Source organism: Megalopta genalis, chromosome 4, assembly GCF_051020955.1.
Source record: "Megalopta genalis isolate 19385.01 chromosome 4, iyMegGena1_principal, whole genome shotgun sequence".
In the NCBI taxonomy this organism is placed as follows: domain Eukaryota; kingdom Metazoa; phylum Arthropoda; class Insecta; order Hymenoptera; family Halictidae; genus Megalopta; species Megalopta genalis.
The window spans coordinates 26,679,001-26,702,289 of NC_135016.1; the positions used below are offsets into that span (position 1 = coordinate 26,679,001).

At 43.9% G+C, this 23,289-nt stretch overlaps 1 protein-coding gene across 1 annotated transcript in view; it reads right to left on the reverse strand.

Moving 5' to 3' along the window:
- Egfr (epidermal growth factor receptor) overlaps positions 1 to 22,853 on the reverse strand; it is a 329,246-nt gene extending 306,393 nt beyond the window's left edge. The window contains exon 1 of the mRNA XM_033473793.2: positions 22,067 to 22,853. Coding sequence (XP_033329684.1) covers positions 22,067 to 22,148 — 82 coding nt within the window. The 5' untranslated portion in view covers positions 22,149 to 22,853. The remainder of the gene's footprint in view (positions 1 to 22,066) is intronic.
- Positions 22,854 to 23,289: the final 436 nt, after the last annotated feature.

Consider the following 23,289-nt stretch of genomic DNA (forward strand, 5'->3'; position numbering starts at 1 on the left):
CACCTTCTTCTTCGCGATTGCGTAGCGTGGAGCTCGTACGCTCCTGCCAGACGAGCACGGCTATGCCACTATACGCAACGCAACGCAACAATGCGGTACCTGAGCGTGCCGGTCCCCCTCCGGTAACCTAACCCTCCCGGTGTCTTTCATCCCTCCGGGACCCCCAGTCTCGGCTGCCTGGCCGTCGTCGCCGCCACCGCCACACCATCCGAGATCCTCTGGAATCCCGGCAACAATGCCCCGGCCCAGATTTTCTTTATGCCCATTCTTCTCCGTGGATGCGCCATTTTCTTGGTGCACATGCCGTATCATGCGAGCCGCGTACCCTCCGTGCCCTGGAGGCGAGGTGGAGGTGCAAAAGAGACTGGCCGGTGCACCGGGATCGAGAAAGGAAGTGAGGTCTGTGCGATTTCAACCACAGTACACGCCATGTGACGGACCTTTCCTTGCGTGCTTCCGACCCGGCGGAACATGCTTGCTGAATATGCGCGTTCTTTTCAGAGATCCCGCCGCAACCTTAACCATTTCATTCTGGAACCTTGTGCGAATTTCAAAACAGCGAGCCTTCGCGCTTCCATGTCGAGCCAAAATCGATATTGACCCGATCCTTGTTGCTCGATGACTGTGCAGAAGCAGTAGTTGCCTAAATGTATCGCAAGTCTCGATCCGATCGCAGCAGTTGCTCGTAATGCGACAGCGTTGTAAGCGCTGTAAAACGCTGTAAATGCTTAAAATCGATATGGACCTGATCCTTGTTGTTCAATGGCTGTGCAGAAGCAGTAGTAGTCTAAATGTATCGCAAGTCTCGACCTGATCACAGCAGCTGTTCTTAATGCGACAGCGTTGTAAGCGCTGTAAAACGCTGTAAATGCTTAAAATCGATATGGACCTGATCCTTGTTGTTCAATGGCTGTGCAGAAGCAGTAGTAGCCTAAATGTATCGTAAGTCTCGATCCGATCGCAGCAGTTGTTCGTAATGCGACAGCGTTGTAAGCGCTGTAAAAGCTTAAAATCACATTTTAATTCACCCTTCAACGCCGCGCCGGGGCCATATAAGAAAATCTAGCTTCGTCCAAATGATCTATCGCGGTATATAATTTATCTCCCAATTTCAGTAGCACCCACAATACATCTGAACTTTCCAATCGCTTCAATTTTATGAAATTGCTTAGTAAAATCACATTTTAATTGACCCCTCATAACCGCGCCGGGGCCATATAAGAAAATCTAGCTTCGCCCAAATGATCTATCGCGGTATATAATTTATCTCCCAATTTCAGCAGCACCCGCAATACATCTGAACTTTCCAATCGCTTCAATGTTATAAAATTGTTTAGTAAAATCACATTTTAACTGACCCCTCAACGCCGCGCCGGGGCCGCATAAGAAAATCTATCTGCGTCCAAACGATCTATCGCTGTATATATTAGGTCTACCGGAAAGTTCTGTCCGATAATGTCATTGCAAATTTCAATAGATATGCGCATATTCATTTGAGACATATATTTTTGAAAAATGTTGCTCGCAAATTCTCATCACGCTGGCAATAGGTCATAAGTAACGACGGAAATTATATTGTACAATATAAATATTACTAAATTTATGAAAAATCTATTATTTCCTTACATTTCTCAAACGGACAGAACTTTCCGGTAGACCTAATAATTTATCTCCCAATTTCAGAGTAGCACCCGCAATACATCCGAACTTTCCAATCGCTTCAATTTTATGAAATTGTTTAGTTGGCGCGGCGGTCGACGTTCAAACGTAATCATCTACAGTCCCGTAACTGGAGCACCGTGCGAGAAAGTACAGTATTCGGGTTGACGGACGAAGTACATGTACGAAATGCCTGGTATCGGGTCGCCCGTTTCGCGGACGTCTCATAAATTTTCCCCGAACGATAAGCAGGTACGTATTCCCGATGCGTGACCGCGATCGATTAGTATCAATCGTGGCGTAGCCGGAGGTTAGACGGACACGACGAAGACGCGGAGGAATGGGATCTCTCGAGTTCACTTGTTCAGCCAGTCTGGTCGACGGCGACGACGACAACGACGACGGCGACGTCGACGACGTGCGACGGTTGGACATTCACCCCGGCTAGCGACTGGCTGGCAACCTGACTGGCCTGGCCTGGCTGCTGCCTGGGAGAACAGAGTTCGCGATATCGAGTCCCGGTTTGGAGCAGAGCGTCGAGTCCCGAGAGACATATCTGGGCTGTTTTCTTAGCGACCGGTTGCCTCATTTGGTATAGCAGGGAGCCATCTTGCGGGCCCCGTCGAACGCCGGAGACGGACGGATGTGGCTCGTTCTTCATCCTTTCGGTACCAGCGAGCCTCGGTCGCGATTTTACACGAACTCGTCGCTACCGACAGGAAAACATCGCCATACATGGCCGAGCAATACCACTCTTTTGTTGACCGACGAGCGCAACATTCCGACCGCGCTGCCGCCGAAGGGTCTTACGCGGAACCCGCGTATCACATACCGATTCCTCGCGATACAGTTATCATAACCATCGAATAATCAGCTTCCGCGAACCGGCGACGCGATGGCCTCGAACCGATTCGCGCTTTTTGCCGCTTCGAAATGGGAACATGGTGTCGGCGAAACGCGCGGTTCTGTGCGGTCGAATCTTTACGATTAAGCTAAATCCAGGATTGTATCATCTTCTTATGCGCGAATTTATTTCTGTGCGTTTGTGTATTTTTTGGCGTAAGAGGTTGAACGAATCGTTGAATTGACTCGATGTTGATTCTCGTAAATTTGACAAGCGGAAATTAATGTTGTTGATCGATTCATACGGTCGGTTCAACTTTGACATCTCTATCAGTGTTTATATAATTCGTCTCGTAAACGAAGCAAGATATTTCGTGGAAAATATGTAATTTTCCAATAGATTAACACACTTCGATCTGCTGTTAACCCTTTGCACTCGAAGCTATTTTAACTGAAAATATAAAATCAGTTTTCTAACTTATAGTATTTCTAGTTTATGTGATAAAAGGCATTTTATGCATGTGAAATTGACTCTTCGGACTCGCACGACAGTTACGCTCTTAACAATTTTTGAAATCTAAACTTTGTTAACACGTTCAATGCCACGGGGGTCACCGGTGGCCGGTACTTAACTTGGCGGTGACGCCATGGGGGCCACCGGTGACCGGCGCGCCCAAATTGATAGAAATATATATAATTTCAAACAAATGTCAATATCTAAAATTTTGTATTATTATCATCGTCGATTCAAACAGTGACTGTCGCAATTAACAGTGACTGTTAAACATGGTTATACACTGTAACTTATCTATTGCAGATAATATTTCAACATTATATGTATTACATAAAAGAAAATTCATCGTGGCGCCACGAACAATTTCTGTAAAACCGGCGTGTTTCATTCAACGTGTTAATATCAAAATTATCTTAAAAGGTGATATAACAAATTTTAGTGGTGCCTCAGAGTCCACCACTCGAGTGCAAAGGGTTAATGTGCAACCAAGAGACAGATACCATTGAACGATGAAACAGAAAATGAGTCTACGAACGAATTCTTCTTCTTCTTTAAGCTATAACTGGCTAATTTCGAAATCTTTTACCGATATGCTAGGCTCGTGAGTGACCCCAACATTTCTATTTTAATTCTATTTTAATTTTGAATAAAGTGCTGAATAAAATGTCGAATAAAAGTGCAGTTTTCTATGTTTGTATTATATCATAAACTAGACGAGAATAAAATACGACGAATGGTTCGGTTAGAATTTTAAATGACAACATTGTTTCACACTTGAACCAGTAATTTTTATGAAAATCATCGCACCAAATAATCAGCGATAAGTTAACGTACTCGCTACCGACATTTGCATCTCGGGAAATACGAAAGGAGCAACGATCACGAAAAAAAAACAACCACAAGTACCCCGAAGAGCGTGCTCGTAATTTCAGCCGTACAAACGCATAAAGACTCTGAAGAAAAACGTAACCGCAATTACGCTTGCATCAGATATTTAACGACGGAGATTCGGATCGCCGCTAAAATTCCACTTAGCAAGTGAAAGGCCATTTTTCCAGCGAGGAGACAACTGATTTTCATTAGCACGCAACGAGCCGCGGTACGATCTATGACACCCGGCTTTGAATTGCAAATAATCGAAAGCCGCCAGGGAAAATGGAGAAGAGATCTTGTCGGGGAACTTTTCCCGCGGCTTTGGCCGAGGCGAGCTCGGATCCCGGCTCCCGCCGATTTGTGGGATCGTCGTAACCGGCGCGGCGACACAACCGACGCGACGCGACGCGACGCCGCGGCAGGAAAGAAACGGAAAATAAAGAAACGTTTCGCGGCATAGTAACGCTGCGTACATGCCATTTTTCCACTGGGAATCGGATGTCGCGTTAACTCGCGTGACGACTGGCTAGAACTACACGTGAGAAAAAGGTAGGGGCACGAGATTCCCTCGCGCACGCATTACCCCTCGCGAGTTTACTAGAATTAAGCACCGTTGGATTTTTCTTTTGCACCGCGGCTGCGGAATACCATCATCTTCGTGCGCAGCTTCGGTGAAAATTCGTCCATTTTCTTTTTTTTAGAGTTAGGGAAAATTCGCTCATTTTCTGTTTCGGAGTTAGTGAAAAATGCCTATTTTTTTGCTTGAAATTGTTTAAATTCTTCTCTTGCTTCAAATTGCATCTATTTTCATTCGTAAATACTGAAATTAACAGCCTAGTAATTACTTTCGCCATCTTTATATAATACATTAATACTTTATTAATGATAATAATAATATGATAATAATGATATAATAATAATATTAATATAATGATTATTGATATAATATAATACAATAATATTGATATAATATAATGATATATAATAATATTAATACTTTATTAATAATATGCTCTAATATTTTATTAAAATCTGTATCATTACAAATTAATTTTCAAGTTCGATCAAAGAATTGTGTCATTCGTATATGCGCATATGATCCCTGAAGATTTAAAGCGAGCACTTTTCTTCTCTTCCACTACTTAATACAATTTTCCTTAGCAAACAGATCATTATTTCCGTAACAAAGATAAATTACAAATCGTGTAACATTGCACTTCGCAGCTGTAAAACTTGTATCAGCTTATTATAGCTGCGAAGTCCAATATTGAAGACAATATCTCACGCTTTGCCATTGTTTGCACTTTGACGGATTGAAAAAAGACGATTTGTAATTTATCTTTGTTGCAGAAGTAATGGTCTGTTTACTTAGAAGACAATAATAGGGGGTAACATCGCCGGAGCTAAACGATGTTGATGACCCAAGTTAATCGTGAATCATGTATTATTCATGCGGAGTGTGGCGAACTCTGAAAGATTTAATTTCGTTGCATTGAAATAGGACTCTTCTAATAGAACAAGGATCAAGAAAGAAACTACACTCAGCTTATAGAACACAAGAAGGCAATCGAAAGAGCAAAAAAAGGCTGCGCTACACTATAAAAATTTCGAAGCGAACGCAGAGGACAGGGAAGAGTTTCATTCTTTGGTTACACTCGGATTAGATAAAACTTGAAGAGAGCATGAACCAATTTCAAAAGTTCAAAAGAAACCAAAAGAATATATAAAGACGTAAGAAACGGCCAAAGCATGTCCAAAATTTAGGAATTAATTAATTAATTAACCGTTTGAGTTCCAAGCAGCACGATCGCGCTGTTAAGATTATATGTCGAGAAAACCCAGCACATTTCGAACATTGTGGAAAACCGACGGTGCGTTACCGATTGTCGAAGCGCGCTCAGATTTACCCAAGCAAGTACATCGCACGGCTCCTTTTAATGTAAATAGTACATTTTACAATAGGTAGAATAATACTATAACAATGCAATAATACATTACAAAATAAAAATGTTTAATTCATTATTATCGCGCCGCTTGGTATTTCTCGACGTAAAATAAAACAAGCGCTATCGCGCTGCTTGGGCCTTTTCGTACTCGTTTAGGGAAAGCGCGGTTGCGCTGTTTGGGATTCTTCGACAGTGTTTTTTCAATACCCCCTGGGACTCAAACGGTGAACCCATTGACTGCCAACTACGAGATATCTCGTAGTAAGCGTCTGTACCAAAACTGCCAGCTACGAGACATCTCGTAGTGGGTGCTGCAAGTCTAGATTGGCTACAAATGGCTATTTGAGTTAGGAGCTATTAGAAAGGATGAATGAAAAATGTACATAGTGTAGAGAACATATTGATTATCAATAAAAAAAATACTGTAAATGCCATTGCAATATTATATCAGTAACTTAATACTATTATATTTCGTAAAACTTCATGTTTTCTTTAAAATAAAACCGTGGCACCCAGGGCAACACGCGCTAAATTTGCGTGGCAGTCAATGGGTTAAAGAAACAGAGCACCAGCCAAGACATCGAAGAATCAGTTCAGGACATCCAGAAATGATCAAAATCATCGAGGAGCCGAGAGGAGCTCCGAAAAACAGGACGAGCAGAAATAACGACAGTTCGCGTAAATGTCGAAGTTAGGACTAGCCAACCGAGCAGCAGGAGCGGTTTCGAACAAGTTGGAGAAACTCGAAAGGGGGGGATCGATAAAGAGTAAAGAAAGAAGAAGGAGGAGGAGTGTAACGAAGAGTCAGGGTAGAGGAAGAGGCCGCGGAGGACCGGGCCGAGGTCTCGTAGCGTGCAATCTTCGCCCATTGAAGACGCGCTGGGAAACTGCACGGTTATTATGCCTGAATGGAACAGGGGACGAGACGGAACGAGACGGGACGGGACGGGATGTGCAGGACGGGAAGGAATGTCGAAGGTAGCAGAGGTTGGTCGCGAAACGTGCATCGTTCCTCCTGGCGCAGGGGTAGCCAGTTCTTGGTCCGCAACCGCGACATGCGAGCAACCTGGGACCATGTGGTGGTGGGGTGTCGACGTCGACGAGTTCGTTCCTGGCCGAAAATCATCGGCGACCGTGGCTCCAGGACGCGTTCCGTGCAAAACGAGCATTCGGAACGCGTCTACAGGCGGCGAGTCGTACTCGCGATTTTACGAGGCGAGCGGTTACGGACCCACTAAACAGGTTGTTGCGTGATAACTCCGGTTCGTAGCGCCTCGAAATTGGACCGACGCGTCGTATACTGTTCGTAAACGGTAATAAAAATCTTGTTATCGCCGGACAATAAGATCTTAATGAAACCACGGTCGCCGCGCGGTCGCCACTCTTGCTAAAAGGATCGGAATGGAAGTTTCGTTTTCCTTAAAGTGGAAACGACCGTCGCGAAACTTAACGAGCCGAGGTAAGGGGGATGAACGACCATCGGACAATAGAGATAACGCGCTTTTAATATTTTATGACCGGATAGGTTCGTGGAAGAGACTCGGCCGTCTCTCGTTGCTCCTCTCTCGCGAGATCGCGTCGCCGATCGCGCTCCCTCGCTATCAACGCTCGGATAAGCGAATTTATTGGGGCGTGAAGCCGCGCTAACGACTCCGTATTTTCCCTGTGCGCAACTGCTCGTCCGTTTCGAGGCCATCGCCACGATTCCGTTTCGCTCGCATCTCGCATCTCGCATCCGTGAAAGACGCTTCCTCGGCCTCGGCCCCGCCGATCTTTGTTGCTCCCTTGTGCGTGCGCGAACACAGAGCCGTCGCTTGGGACAGGATGCTGGCGACTCGATCGTCGAAGCAGCTGGAACGCTCCCATTCAAAGAGTCACTATCGTACGAGCCTCGTACAAAACGATGCTTGATAAGAAGCACCTATACACGCTCATAAGCCAGGCATTTAAAGAATGACCGCGCGGAATGCCATGAAAGGCACATTAGGAAACACACGGACGGGGTTCGATGTCACGTCGCTCTCCTACGACCGCTTTTCACGGCTGGTCCGAACGCGCCGGGATCCGGATCGACGTTTATTAAATGTGGACCGCTTAATTGTCGAATTAGACGTTCGCCCGCCTCGCCTGCCCCGGCCGCCTCGCCCGAGGACCGGTCGAAAATTTAATGCATTTTCCAGTGGCAAGCATTCCGCGGAATTTCATTCGTTCTTGTTACGCCGCAAGATTCAGTCTTTATCGTGTTGCATATGGTTCGTCTTACAATTAGATCGAACTGTTTACACGCGAAACGTGACAGGATAATAAAGGGTTCTAACGGTAACGCTGGAGATCCTACCGTATCAAAAAATAATCGTTAAAGTCGTTCATTGCTAGGAAACTGGTTCCAAATTGTTTCATCGAACTATTATCTTCGAGTTCATAATCGAACGGTTCGAAGCAAGCGTTTGCAAGACGCCTGAAATTTACTCCGGTATCCGAAGAACATCGTTGCAAGCGAAATCGAAACGAATGGAATCGAATTGAACGAAATAGAAATAAATAGCGCTGTCGCTATGTTCGTAAAAATAAGCTAAAATTCAGCGAGTCCAAGTTCTCCGGCGATCCGCGGCGATTGGAAGCAGCCTCCGCGAGAGACGATAGAGAGAATGGATTTCGAAAAATTGCACTGCGAAAGTAACGTGTCCAGGTGCGGAATCGCTATTAGAGGATTAGAAGAGTTCATCGATTTTTCTGACGCATTCTGTCCAAGACAACGTCTTGCTACAAGCAAGGAACATCATCGCGGCATTGAATTCCGGGCCAATACGAGCGCCCCCCTCATCAACCTCAATTAAACTCCACCGTCTCGCACTTATGCTCACTTCGCACCCGAGGCGCACCGCACCGAGTGTGTTGCTGGTGTTAAGTCCCTATATACGTATTATTGGTCGAGCCAGTCCGTCTCAAGGAGCTCGTTCTCCAGACTCGGAGTCGTCAAAGGAATCCTTGTTGTTTCCGCGTCTGTTTCGAATCTGGCGAACACCTTGACCTCCTACGAGACGTCTTCGTTCCGCCGTTACCATGCTGGAATGTTTTCGATCGGTACTCGCCGCTAAATGAAGTTCTAATCGTCTGTAGGAGTGTATCGTTTCTGAAGGAGATCGTTTGATTCTGCTGCGTTTTTTTTGAAGTCTTTATCATATTTAATCCTGTCGGGATAGCGTGACGCTTTCCGACGCGACCGTGTCCTTACAAAAACGGTTTCAGGCGATCTCGAGCGAGAATTGTAACAAGTTTTGAGTTTGCGACTCGAACTATAAAATGCTTCACACTATGGAACATTCCTGTATAGTTTGATGTACAGTGATGTCTCCCTTACTGACGTTCAGATCGTCCACAAAAATGAACAATTTGGGAAGAGCAGATACGATTATAGGAGCCTCGTTTTTATAATTGTTGACAATTTATAACTATAAAAACAAACCGAAAGGCTCGAATAATCGTATCTCCTCTTCCCAAATTGTCCATTTTCGTTTACTGTACAGTAATGTCTCCCTAACTGACGCTCATACACACAATGCACAAAAATGGACAATTTGGAAAGAGCAGATACGATTATCCGAGCCTTGCGACTCGTTTTTATAATTGTTGACAATTTATAACTATAAAAACAAACCGAAAGACTCGAATAATCGTATCTCCTCTTCCCAAATTGTCCATTTTTGTGGACAATCTGGACGTCAATTAGAGAGACATCACTGTATTTTGCAACGATGCTTAGGAATTTTTCGGCAAGTGAGAAATCAGAATTGAACTTGTCACAAGCAATCGAGTGCAATAAAAATCTGTACAAACGCAACTTGGAATTTCCAAACACCGCGAAAGAATCGGTATTCTCCACCGAAAATAATAAATTCCCCTGAAACGATCCGAACTCTCGACGGTGTGTACTTTGATCGCGCATTTCCAGTCCAGCGAGCCTAGCATTGTTCGCTGGGCGTGCAATAGAAAGTTGCTCTTTAGATTTCAGAAATTACGCTGCGATTAAGGAGCAAAACAACAACAGTCTGCGCGACCCTAACCCTCTAATTTTCAATCGAGAAATTCCTTCGGTCCATTATCCGGCTTGGTAAATCGCGTCTTCGGGCTTCGGTCATTCCCGACACCAAGAACAAAGCCGTCGCGACACTTGGTCCGTTGGTTGCTCATAGATCTTTATAGATCTTCCGCGAACTGGATAGCGTTCCAGAACGTTTCTTCCTCGGCGTTCGGCGAGGAAAGAAGTAAAGCGGCAACTCGTTCCTTTCGGACGTTTTAGGTTGTTGTCTTCGGCGACATTGAAGACGCGCGCCGGCCATTGAAACGGAGATCGTTTCCTGTTAGTGACCCTTGAGGTGTGACCATGCTCCTTGAGACTCGCATGATCCGAATTTCACGGCGAACATGACGGTGAATGTCTCCGTTAGGATTACTGCTCGGCCGAGGCCGATGCTGTTGAACTTCAATGCTCGATCGTGAAAAGGTTGGATCCTCCGCGATTCAAGACGCCTTGGATCCGATGAATGCGAGCTGCGGGTCTTTGAACTTTGGTCTTGGCCGATCCCGATCCCGATTCCCAGTGCTTCCAGATCGACTGGTAGCCGTAGCTTTCTCGAGAGAGCTTCGCTGGGTCCGAGGCTGACCGTTTTCTCACGTCCAAGAGACGCGGTCGAGAAAAGCGAACGGGGGACGCGACCGGCGATCGGGCGATCCTGCCGAAAACCGCAGAATCTTTCACGCAAGATTGAATATCTGACGACGACGCGACGTAAGTAAAAGCGATCGGGCAAAAAAGAAATTACACGACGAGGCCAAACCGACTTCGGTTATATAAGAATGGAGTCGTGCGCGGCTTGACAATTAGGGACACCTTCTCGACCAATCGCGTACAGTTGTTCTATTATTAACAAATTTTATATCGACGATGATTCTTTTCAAACTTTTACACTTAAAAGTCGACAGACTTAATGGAACAGAAATTGGAGCGACAAAATTGATCATGGTTATTTTGCGTCTTTCAAATGCTAATAATCGCAATAAAAATGAAACTCTAAATTTAGTTCGAGGCTTCACCGGCTTCAGAAATCTTTTGAAACCTTGATCACTGTACAATGTTAACACTTTGATCCTTTAAATTTAAATTGAAGAATCTCTTTCGAAGCTTCCAGTGCATAATCCAGGCAGAAAGTGCATCTTGCGTGTCGATTTAGAATTCATTGGATGCGCAACTACATACATCGGCGTTATTTGTACATACATGTATACATTCATCCGTGCATAATGATGCATCATTCGCGATAACGAGGCATAATTATAATAGAATCTGATTTATTTCGTAGAACGTATCGTTCCTTTGCGGATCAACTCAAGCGGATCGCTTACGCGCGAATTCTCTATTAAAACAGGAAACCTGGATTTTTCTCGCATTATGGAAAAACCGGATGGCGCGAACTTTGAATAAAACCACGTCAAGAGTAGAAAGCCAGAGCGAAATAAGGTAGGCGCGCATGGAAATGATTTGCAACCGGATAGAACTGGATGAATGACTCAAATGCGAACCGAATCAAATCTACCACACTGATTAGGCTTAATTGCATACGGGAACTGCAGCGTGTTCTACTTAAAACATATTCATCCATCCGTATTCAATAGATACAGTAATGTCTCTCTAATTGACGCTCGGATTGTAGACGAAAATGGACAATTCGAGAAGAGGAAATGCGATTATTCGAGCCTTGCGGTTCGTTTTCATAGTTACGGATTGTCAAGAACTATAAAAATGAGCTGCAAGGCTCGAATAATCGTATCTCCTCTTCCCAAATTCTCCATCTTTGCGCAGAATCTGAGTGTCAGTTAGGGAGACATTACTGTACGCCGTTTTTTTGGACACTTCACGGTTCGCAAGATATTTCTCTTGCGACATTTTTACGCAAGAGAATATTTTTGCGAAGTTCCCGACGATATTTTTGCGAAGTTCCCGATCGATTTACAATTCTTCAATCCACCGAAGACAGGCCGATCGTACGATTTTTCCCGAAATAATTTCCCGATGCGTCGGAGCCGAGAAGCGGAAGGAATTCGGTTATATTACTTTCATGCGAACCACAAATCACGTTCGTCGAACCTTACAGTCAGTACGATCGTAACTTCCACGGCTGTTTGCAACAGTCAGGTCATTCCGAGATACCCTTGCAGAATGAACTGCGTCATGAATGGCGGAGAGGTAAGCGGTCCCCGTTAAATCCTCGCAGCGGGATGCATCTGATGCCCACGAGGCAAAGGGACTGCATTTCACCAAGGATTTCTCCACCGCATCCACGGGTTCTACGACGTGCTGACCGGACAGGTTGGAAATATACGGAATTTTAGAACCGCATTTTCGTTATTTTACAACGGCAAATCTTTACGGGTGGAACGTCGCACGGGCTTTTAGAACTTGGGAAAACGTAATCGCGGTGTAACAATAAATTTTCGCTGGAAGACCGTGCTTAAGAACGATTCTTTCTTTTGCCGTATTGCTATGCGTTGCTATTTTCCGTTATCTTTTAATTATTGAAATAAATAAATGCAATCGATAAAGAGGTAAAACGAACAAATAACCGTAAATCGTGCGTCCTTGGCTCATGCAAATAGACTTTCGTGCACGCAAGCAGGAATAATTCGATCGTAAAGCTAGTAATGCGAATACGAGGTGATCCAGTGGATTGATTGTGCTTAAGAACAATTATTTCTTTTATCGTATTGCTATGCGTTGCTATTCTCCGTTATCTTTTAATTATTGAAATAAATAAATGCAATCGATAAAGAGGTAAAACGAACAAATAACCGTAAATCGTGCGTCCGTGGCTCATGGAGATGGATTTTCGTGCACGTAAGCGGGAATAATTCGATCGTAAAGCTAGTAATGCGAATACGAGGTGATCCAGCGGATTGATCGGTGAGGGATCACCGGCCACGGCCAGGACAGGAGAGGAGAGGACAACCGTGGAATGTCGGCGAACCACAATTGGCTTTTTGTGCGCGCTTAGATTCGGCGGGTGTATCATTTCATTAGCCCATTAAACAATTACGGCTAAGCCCGGTACCCTCAGGCTCGTGTCTACGGCCAGCTGTGAATGCGTTCCCTGTAATTCAACTTACGCTACGTTACATCGGTCTCCTCGGTTTGCCAGACACGTGGCCCTCCGTAGACCGATACACCAGTTGTTCCCACCGATTCCGAACGCAACCACTTTACACTTCCCTCGCTAATTAACACGTTACATTGATTATTCCCCCGGCTACGCTTCTTCCGATGATCTCATTGTCTGAAAGTTTTTGCATGCCTCACCTATAAAATCTTCGGAGCAAGCTCAAGCAAAACACCGCGCCGCGCAACAAGTTTCTCAAAGAATAGAAGTTACGCGTTCGTTCCTCGTCTCTCCAGCTCGACGCGATCGACACGATCGATAAGACAAATCTATGATACAACGATAGACAATTTCCACGTTCCCCCTTTGAAAATCCCGCGATAACATCGAGCTCGATCGAGATAATATTGTTTGGAGCACTCAATCTCAATTTAATCTGTACTTTGATACGAAATCGATAGCATCGAAAAATTAAAGATCGAAGGATAAATAATTAACTCTGTGAAGTTCCTGTTTGAGAACTGGTGAGACGAGACAATTCTTAACGATAATTATTCACGGATTACTTTTTCAGTGTGCGTGAAAACTGTGTCGAATTGACGAATGAAACGGTTTAGAACGAGAATTAACTATACAGTAATGTCTCCCTAATTGACGCTCAGATTGTGCACAAAAATGGACAATCTGGGAAGAGAAGACACGATTACTTGAGCCTGGCAGCTCGTTTTTATAGTTGTTGACAATTCGTAACTATAAAGACAAACCGCAGGGCTCGAATAATCGTATCTCCACTCCTCAATTTTTTGGACAATCTGAGCGTCAATTAGACAGACATTATACTGTACAGTAATTGACGCTTAGATTGTCCACAAAAATGGACAATCTGGGAAGAGGAGATACGATTATTCGAGCCTTGCAACTCGTTTTTATAGTTGTTGACAATCGATAACCATAAAAAACGAGCCACGATGCTCGAACTATCGTATCTTCTCTTCCAAAATTGTCCATTTTTGTGGACAATCCGAGCGTCAATTAGAGACATTACTGTAATTTGAAAGCATTGGAAAGACGACTAGGATCAAAGTAAGATTCGCTTGGTTCAGCGACAAGGTGGAGCTGGTTTCGAAGTTCCTTGTAACAGTTTCGTTTGGTACTGGTACGACAGTGACTGGAGATCATTGTTTATCGGTGTCGGAGGTATTTTTCAGCATAGGAGGTATGTTGCTGCAAAGGTGCATCCAAGTATAACGCGATGTTGTAAGGGTTCGAATGATATTCACTCGAAATTGAAAGTTGATTGAAAATTGATATTTATTCTTTCATTTGAAAGCTCTGGAAAGACAACTAGGATCAAAGTAAGATTCGCTCGGTTCAGCGACAAGGTGGAGCTGGTTTCGAAGTTCCTTGTAACAGTTTCGTTTGGTACTGGTACGACAATGACTGGAGATCATTGTTTATCGGTGTCGGAGGTATTTTTCAGCATAGGAGGTATGTTGCTGCAAAGGTGCGTCCAAGTATAACGCGATGTTGTAAGGGTTCGAATGATATTCACTCGAAATTGAAAGTTGATTGAAAATTGATATTTATTCTTTCATTTGAAAGCTCTGGAAAGACAACTAGGATCAAAGTAAGATTCGCTCGGTTTAGCGACAAGGTGGAGCTGGTTTCGAAGTTCCTTGTAACAGTTTCGTTTGGTACTGGTACGACAATGACTGGGGATCATTGTTTATCGGTGTCGGTGGTATTTTTCAGCATAGGAGGTATGTTGCTGCACAAAGGTGCGTCGAAGTATAACGCGATGTTGAAAGGGTTCGAATGATATTCACTCGAAATTGAAAGTTGATTGAAAATTGATATTTATTCTTTCATTTGAAAGCTCTGGAAAGACAACTAGGATCAAAGTAAGATTCGCTCGGTTCAGCGACAAGGTGGAGCTGGTTTCGAAGTTCCTTGTAACAGTTTCGCTCGGTACTGGTACGACAATGACTGGGGATCATTGTTTATCGGTGTCGGTGGTATTTTTCAGCATAGGAGGTATGTTGCTGCAAAGGTGCGTCGAAGTATAACGCGATGTTGAAAGGGTTCGAATGATATTCATTACGAAATGACGAAGGCAGCGGTGCATAGCGGAAGTGCAGCCTATCCGGCAAGAAGTAATATAGACAAATAAGTATATCGTTAGAACGCGAGACAATGTACCAAGTAAAGCGTGGTCGATGCACGAGGTGAATGCATTGTCGCTCGACCCTGATTGCTTCTGCTGCCGCCGCGCCGCTGTACCGTCCCAGCAGAGACAGCTCAATTGTTGAACATCCAATGCTGCTAAAGTTCATTCACGGTAAGTCAAGAGCGTCACTTTCCAAGAATTGCCCCACGGCGGAGGCAATTCCAAATGAAATCAAAGCCTTCATCTCCCTCGCTTCCATCCTCTGCGGTTCATAGTAATTTACAGGTAACGCCCGCGTAACACGCTACTCGAGTTACGCGAAAATTCGCATAACAAGAGCAAGGTTTTGTAGCTTCTTCGTTATTTTTCTTAGAAGTAGAAATTCGGATTTATGTCAGTTCCAATGTTCGTACAACGCGGGGCCAATGAATCGTGTTATTCGAAAGTTGCCTGTAGTTAATCCAAAAGATTACTGGATCGCCTTACAGACACGCGTGAACTCTGATCAAATTATGTACGTATATTTGATGCAACGAAACGAACAATTTCACACAGTCGTAGTTTATTTCTTATAACAAAGTATTTATCGAAACCTGAAAGATTATTATAAAGCGGGTATTTGCTTATTCGATGTTATATTGATATGAAGCAACCAAAGAACAAACAATAGTAATACTTATATAAACTCTATGAAACCAAATAACGGTTACAATTACAAGTTCACCGTGTCACAGTCCCCTTCGATCGTTCGACTGCGTGAGTTCCGAAAAGAAAACAAACACTCTATTAACACTCTGTCTGTGCCATATCGTTGCTCCCCAACATATAAATGTTCTCGTTGTTTCGTATATGATCGAATTTCTCTTATAAATACTTCCAATCACATTTAGTACAATCAACGAAGTCTATCGACGTCAAATGATAAAGAACCCAATGTACAATTGTTACACATTTATGGCACACTCTGTCTGTGTCATATCGTTGCTCCTCAACATATAAATGTTCTCGTTGTTTCGTACATGATCGAATATTTCTCTTATAAATACTTCTAATCACATTTAGTAGAATCCACGAAGCCTATCGACGTTAAATGATAAAGAACCCAATGTACAATTGTTACACATTTATGGCTTGAAGCGAAATAAGGGTACAGTAATGTCTTTCTAATTGACGCTCAGATTGTCCATTAAAATGGACAATTTGGGAAAAGCAGATACGATTATTCGAACCCTGCGATTCGTTTTTATAGTTACGAATTGTCAAGAACTATAGAAACGAGCTGCAGGGCTCGAATAATCGTATCTCCTTTCCCAATTCTCCATTTTTGTGGACAATCTGAGCGTCAATTAGAGAGACATTTAGGACAGTTAGGGAGACATTACTGTAATTATGATAATATTCATGAATACAGTATTGTCTCCCTAACTGTCTCTCTAATTGACGCTCAGATTGTCTACTAAAATGGACAATTTGGGAAAAGAAGATACGATTATTCGAACCCTGCGATTCGTTTTTATAGTTACGAATTGTCAAGAACTATAGAAACGAGCTGCAAGGCTCGAATAATCGTATCTCCTTTCCCAATTCTCCATTTTTATGGACAATCTGAGCGTCAATTAGAGAGACATTTAGGACAGTTAGGGAGACATTACTGTAATTACGATAATATTCATGAATACAGTAATGTCTCCCTAACTGTCCTAAATGTCTCTCTAATTGACGCTCAGATTGTCCACTAAAATGGACAATTTGGGAAAAGCAGATACGATTATTCGAACCCTGCGATTCGTTTTTATAGTTACGAATTGTCAAGAACTATAGAAACGAGCTGCAAGGCTCGAATAATCGTATCTCCTTTCCCAATTCTCCATTTTTGTGGACAATCTGAGCGTCAATTAGAGAGACATTTAGGACAGTTAGGGAGACATTACTGTAATTATGATAATATTCATGAATACAGTAATGTCTCCCTAACTGTCCTAAATGTCTCTCTAATTGACGCTCAGATTGTCCACTAAAATGGACAATTTGGGAAAAGCAGATACGATTATTCGAACCCTGCGATTCGTTTTTATAGTTACGAATTGTCAAGAACTATAGAAACGAGCTGCAAGGCTCGAATAATCGTATCTCCTTTCCCAATTCTCCATTTTTGTGGACAATCTGAGCGTCAATTAGAGAGACATTTAGGACAGTTAGGGAGACATTACTGTAATTATGATAATATTCATGAATACAGTAATGTCTCCCTAACTGTCCTAAATGTCTCTCTAATTGACGCTCAGATTGTCCACTAAAATGGACAATTTGGGAAAAGCAGATACGATTATTCGAACCCTGCGATTCGTTTTTATAGTTACGAATTGTCAAGAACTATAGAAACGAGCTGCAAGGCTCGAATAATCGTATCTTCTGTTCCCAAATTGTCCATATTCGTGCACAATCTTAGCATCAGTTAGGGAGACATTACTGTAGTCTCCCTTGATGGAAGATTATCGTTTCAGAGAGTCGATAGACACGTTCCAGCTCCAGCCCCGGCTCAAGAATAGAGAGACTCAGAAAATTGGGACGTGACACGGACACCGAGCGAGTAGCCAGGCATTACGATGGTCAAATCACTTGGAAGCATCATCGCGCAAGATGATTCGCGAGGTGATGCGTCATCGGTTGCGATCGTCGTCATCGACATCGGTTCAAGTGGTGTTGACCCGGGCTCGTTCCCTTGCATCCATGCGACTCGTTACGATTTCGTGGGAACGCCATAACGATCCCATACTAATTTTCCCTCCAATCGTTCGGTGGAATAATTATTATTCGTCGCAAGCAAAGGGGCAGAAACGTTTCAAGGAGAAAGCCTCTAGCACGAAACGAGTTGGACAAGTCCGAAGATCGATGGGAGAAGGTCTGCAAACTTCTGGCAGCACGAAACGAGCGCCATTCCTAAGTGTTCGAAACGTTCGAGTGAAAGGGTTATCTATAATAATCGTGGCAACTAGCTGAACGAACAATCGTTAATTAAAATCGCATTCTCGAAGTCGCTCAAGTGGGAGCGAGCCCTCAATCAGGCTCCCTTTAACGACAGTTCAACCGACGATCGATGATTCCTCGATCCCACGGTTCATTGGCAATTATTGGGGACAAAAATCATATTTCAAAGTTCGACCGATGCGCTTTCACTTGTTTCAACATATTCGAGCGATCTACGAGATTTTCCGAATTATGTAGGATCTTGTTTCCGCGTTAAGAGATAATTATTCTCATCAATTTCTCAAGTATTTTCTAACCTGGTACTTTTAATAAACTAGGCAGCAGATATTCGTGCAAATCTCAAATTTCGCAGGTTATGCTACTAAAATTGGCTTAAAGAGAGTTCTATTTTGAACACTTGCACACAGTATAAATGGTTCATTGGCAATTATTGGAGACAGAAATCTTATTTCAAAGTTCGACCGATGCGCTTTCACTCGTTTCAACATATTCGAGCGATCTACGAGATTTTCCGAATTATGTAGGATCTTGTTTCCGCGTTAAGAGATAATTATTCTCATCAATTTCCCAAGTGTTTCCTAACCTGGTACTCTTAATAAACTAGACAGCAGATATTCGCAGGTTATGCTACGAAAATTGGTTCAAAGAGTATTCTATTTTGAACACTTGCGTACGATATAAATGGTTAAACATTGACGAGTGTGCAAACGAAGTTAATCGAAGCAAGCATAGAGACGAAGATTTACATCAGCGATCCTTTTGCTTCGAGCGAACCCTAAAAAAAAAAGAGAAAAAAAAAAGAAAACGACTCCCGCATATGTTACGGTGCTACGACAAAATGCCACGAATCCCTGGAGGATCGCAGCTGGATGATTTCGCAAGCGAATCGGTCCGTTTGCCTATCGTCACCCGAGAATCAATTTCCACGACTCGTCGGTGTCCTCAGCGATCTGCGAGATCGTTCAGCTCGCAGCACCGCAAAATCGCATCGTTCGATTCGCGTCTGGACTTCACGGTCGGCTGGCGACCGCTCCTCTATGTCTTTCCCCCGCATACTAAGGAGAGAAAAGGCAGCCGGGGAGGACGCGAGGGAACGCGTTCTTGCCTCTTCCGCAGGTTGTCGGTGGCTTTTTCAGGCCGAGCGAGGAATTCACCGAGGGATCGGCGCGCGTGATCTCCGATTCCGTCGTTTCCCGGCCGTATTTGGCGTAGATCGGAGCAGCCTGGATGATCTTCTCCGCAGCCTCGATCCCTGGGATTTTCTTCTGGCGGAGCTGATCGACCGGCGTAGCCTGTGCGCGACTCGCGGCCGAAGACCGATCGGCGCGGATAATAAAGTCGGCGATGTACGCGCGGACTTCGGATAGGATCGCGAAAGATCCGATTCCGCGAAGCGACCGATACAGTCCGCTGCCAGTAAACAACAGCGAATCGCGTCGGATAGTCAGTGTGTCATCGACGATTTTCGAAACAAATCATGCGGCGAGCATAGCACGAGCATAGAACGAACAGGCTCGATTATTCACGCGCCGGATCGATTGTTAATTAAGCGTAGCCGCGGAACGAACGCGTTGCGAACGGATTACGCGAGCGCAACGAGTGCAACGAGTGCAAGCGGTGCACCTGGTTGCATGGCGCGGCATGCGCTGCAACGCTGCATCTTGCCGCGACAAAAGTTACGGACAGACGCCTCGTACCATTGGCCTCGTTCTTGCCCAGCCGCTCTGGGTGAACCGATCTTATTAAGGCCTAATTAGCCATTTAACAAGATATATTTAACTCGCGGTGTACACAGAGGCCATGCGACGGAAAGCGAAAGAATTCCCTGAAATAGGGATAGGAATGCGCCGAATCTGCACTGGATATCGTTCCGAAGAAATCAAAGCGGAGCTGGTTTCATTCTGGCACGCCACCATTCTTTCACCGATTAACTTAGATAGGCTGCGAGGCAACCGCGACCGAATGCTCCGCGATTCGAACAAGATAATGAGTTTGTTGGTTTATCTTTGATAAGGTGCTCGGGGGATTTGCGATCGAGGCCAAAGAACTATCAGGTTCTCGCGGAAACGCGGCCGAAGACTGCGCGGCCGAAGACTACCTCTTTTACAAAAGACTCTGTCTCGAAGAAAGTTTCAGAAAAATCGATTTTATTTATCACGTTCATTTATTATACCAAAAATAGTAACTTTCTTGTTTTCGATACTAAATAGCATGTTGCAACAACATGATCCTTATGTTCCAAAATAATTCTGCAAAAATGATCTTGAAATATATTTTTCACAAACTAAATTCTATATTATAGAATTGCACCATCAGATTGTATATGTTAGGTTGGGAACTATGAAACGGGCGTTGAATGATGTAAATCGCGTTTTGTTTCCATCTGGTTTCGGAGAAAAATAAAATAAAGATGGGATAGAAACGCGAAAAAAGTTTTACGAAATGATTAAGAAGAATACCTTTAAAATTTATAAATAAAATATCGAGCGCACGTTACAATGAACACAGTCGCGGCTGAACACAGACGAAGCAAAAACGTCCGTTTCATAGTTTTCAACCTAATACAAAAAGAATTTTACTCGCAAATGAATTTTATACGAAAATGAATCTCGATATGTTGTCCTTTTCGTACGGATTTGCGCATTTTCGTGCGGCGGGAAACTTTCGCCGAGTTTTTGCAAAATAGGAGCTTTCGAATTGCAATATTCATGTTGCAAACAGTTTCACGGAGATTTCGTAATTGTCTCAGGCGTGCCTTAGAGTGCAAAGTACGCGAGTGTACACAAACTTTCTACCGAAGTATTCATTTCTACGGGAAATTGGTTTTGCGCGATTTTAATTGTTAATGCCGTTTGCGAAGATCGAAATCTTCGTTAATACCGTTTTATTTACAAGTACTTTTGCATCGGCACCAGAATATTATTATTTTTTTAAAAAATAATGCCATTACGTCGACGATATTTGTAATTATATTTTGTTATCGCACGCGCGCTTGATAAAATATTTAAAAAACATAAAGATAAGATCGTGATCTTATAATTCCAATTGAAAATATCAAAAATCCGAGTCCTCGATCTAGCGCGAACCATGCTGGGTCTAACGAATCCCTTTACTCTGAAAATCACATTCGACCCTATCTTAATGTACACATGCAATGAATTTCATCTGACATGAAATACTCGATGGTAATAATTCTTGTCATAGTCAAAACGTCGGCCGATTCGACGTCAACAGATTGGTTCGAAAAGAAAACGATGATTCTCTTCTCGGTTAATGTGCGCGCGCGCGCGCGCGTAAAACAAAAAACGTTCTAGAAATGGATCTTAGCCCACCCCTTATTCAACGAAACCAATCCACCCCCATTTTTCTCAGGACTTGAATAAAAATTCGTCGCTCGATCCAACAAACTGTTCGCAAAGAAATTTATGTCTAATTTATTGGACATACAGCCCAAAATATTAGGTCATTAAGTATGATATATCCGATTACCTGAAGCGTCAAGTTTGATATCCAATGTTTCCGATATTCCACTTCAATCGTCCTTCGTTTTTTGCAGTGAGAAGGGATACGCCATCTGACATTCGGACGCACTCTTTTGTTTTTAACATCGTATTGTCGTCTGAGGGTTAAATATTGTAAGCCGTGGATAAGTAAAAAATTCGTGTTATTTTCGAACATGAATTCCGTCGTGGAACTAATACAGCGCGGACAAGTCGAAATGTTAACGAGGTGATTAACGGCAAAGATGTGGCTAATGAACGTACAGTACGTCGATGGTTCGAAAAATTCCGATTAGGAGATTTTGATATCCAAACTGAACCACGCGGGCGAACTGAGAGCAAGGCCCGAGATATAACAAATCAAACTTTCGGTCTGAAAATCGGACATTTCATACTCAACGACCTAATAAACAAATCGAACAAACCTCTTTCCTCGGTGACATCCGCCTGGACGAGGCAGGCCAGTGCGAAGAGCGCGTAAACCCCAACGATCTTGCCTGGTCCCATTTTTCTATCCAGCTGTGGAGCCTTTCGAACCAGGAAGAATTTCTCGGGCACGTTCACAACAACGATCGACGCATATCCACTTGCACCAACACCGCACACTGAACGATATACCGGCACTCACACCGAAATTCTCTTTGGAGCAACACGGAAACGGTACCGAGGGCCGTGAGCTGAGAGCCGAGAGAGAGAGAGAGCCGAGAGAACTGGGAGAACAACCGAGGGAGCATGCGAAGCGTCGCCGGAGTAGTCGCCGTTCCACGTTCCTCGAAAACAGGATCGCAAATCTGACCGGTGTATCTGAAACCCGGCAGAGGTCCTGTGTATCAGTTCCAACAGTCAGAGTCTACATCGTACACAGGACACGCCGATTTTCGGTACCATTGATCGGCCCACTTCGCGGTTCTCCGACGGAGCAAAAGGCACGTATGGTCCGAGCAACCGTCACGGGTCCCGTTCTACCCGCGACTCGTTTCCGCGACCGGTTGCACTGTTCGCGATTTTTCACGACTCCTCGCGAGTCTCGTCGGTCTTGTTCGATGCGAACGCGCGGGATTCTCACTCGCGACGAATGCCACGATCGAACATCGAGGACTGACGCGTTCCACGTGAGAAATTTCGGGATAGAAGGCGGTACACGTCGATCACCTCCTCAGCCGTCTCTCGCGGACAACCTTACTCCCACGCCGGCCGAGTCAAGAATACGCGCGCCTTGTCAAAGACGAGTCCTGGTTCCGTTCGACGGCGGCAGGTGGTGCCGCGATCTAGCGAGGCGAGGATTTACGAACGACGCCGACGATCGACGAACAGATTAGCGGCTACGATGAAAGTGTCGCTGGTGGTTGCTAGCGTACGCTGATTCGTTTTATTTGAAATTCTGTTTCGTGTAATCTGCTCCGATTTTGATAAACTTCTTGTTTATCGTGATTTTTGTCGGTTTGGGGAATTGTTTGCATTTCTATTTTCTCGGAAGTGATTTTTAGCAATTCTTGACTAAATATTGCAACAGCATTTCATAATCTCCGTTCAAATGTTTCGAAGAACTAAGGCATTAAATATTGTGAACATTTTTGGTTAAACTTTGCGATTAACGCAAGCTAAAGAAAATATTTTTACCTATTCGATCTGGTTATTTTTCTCTATA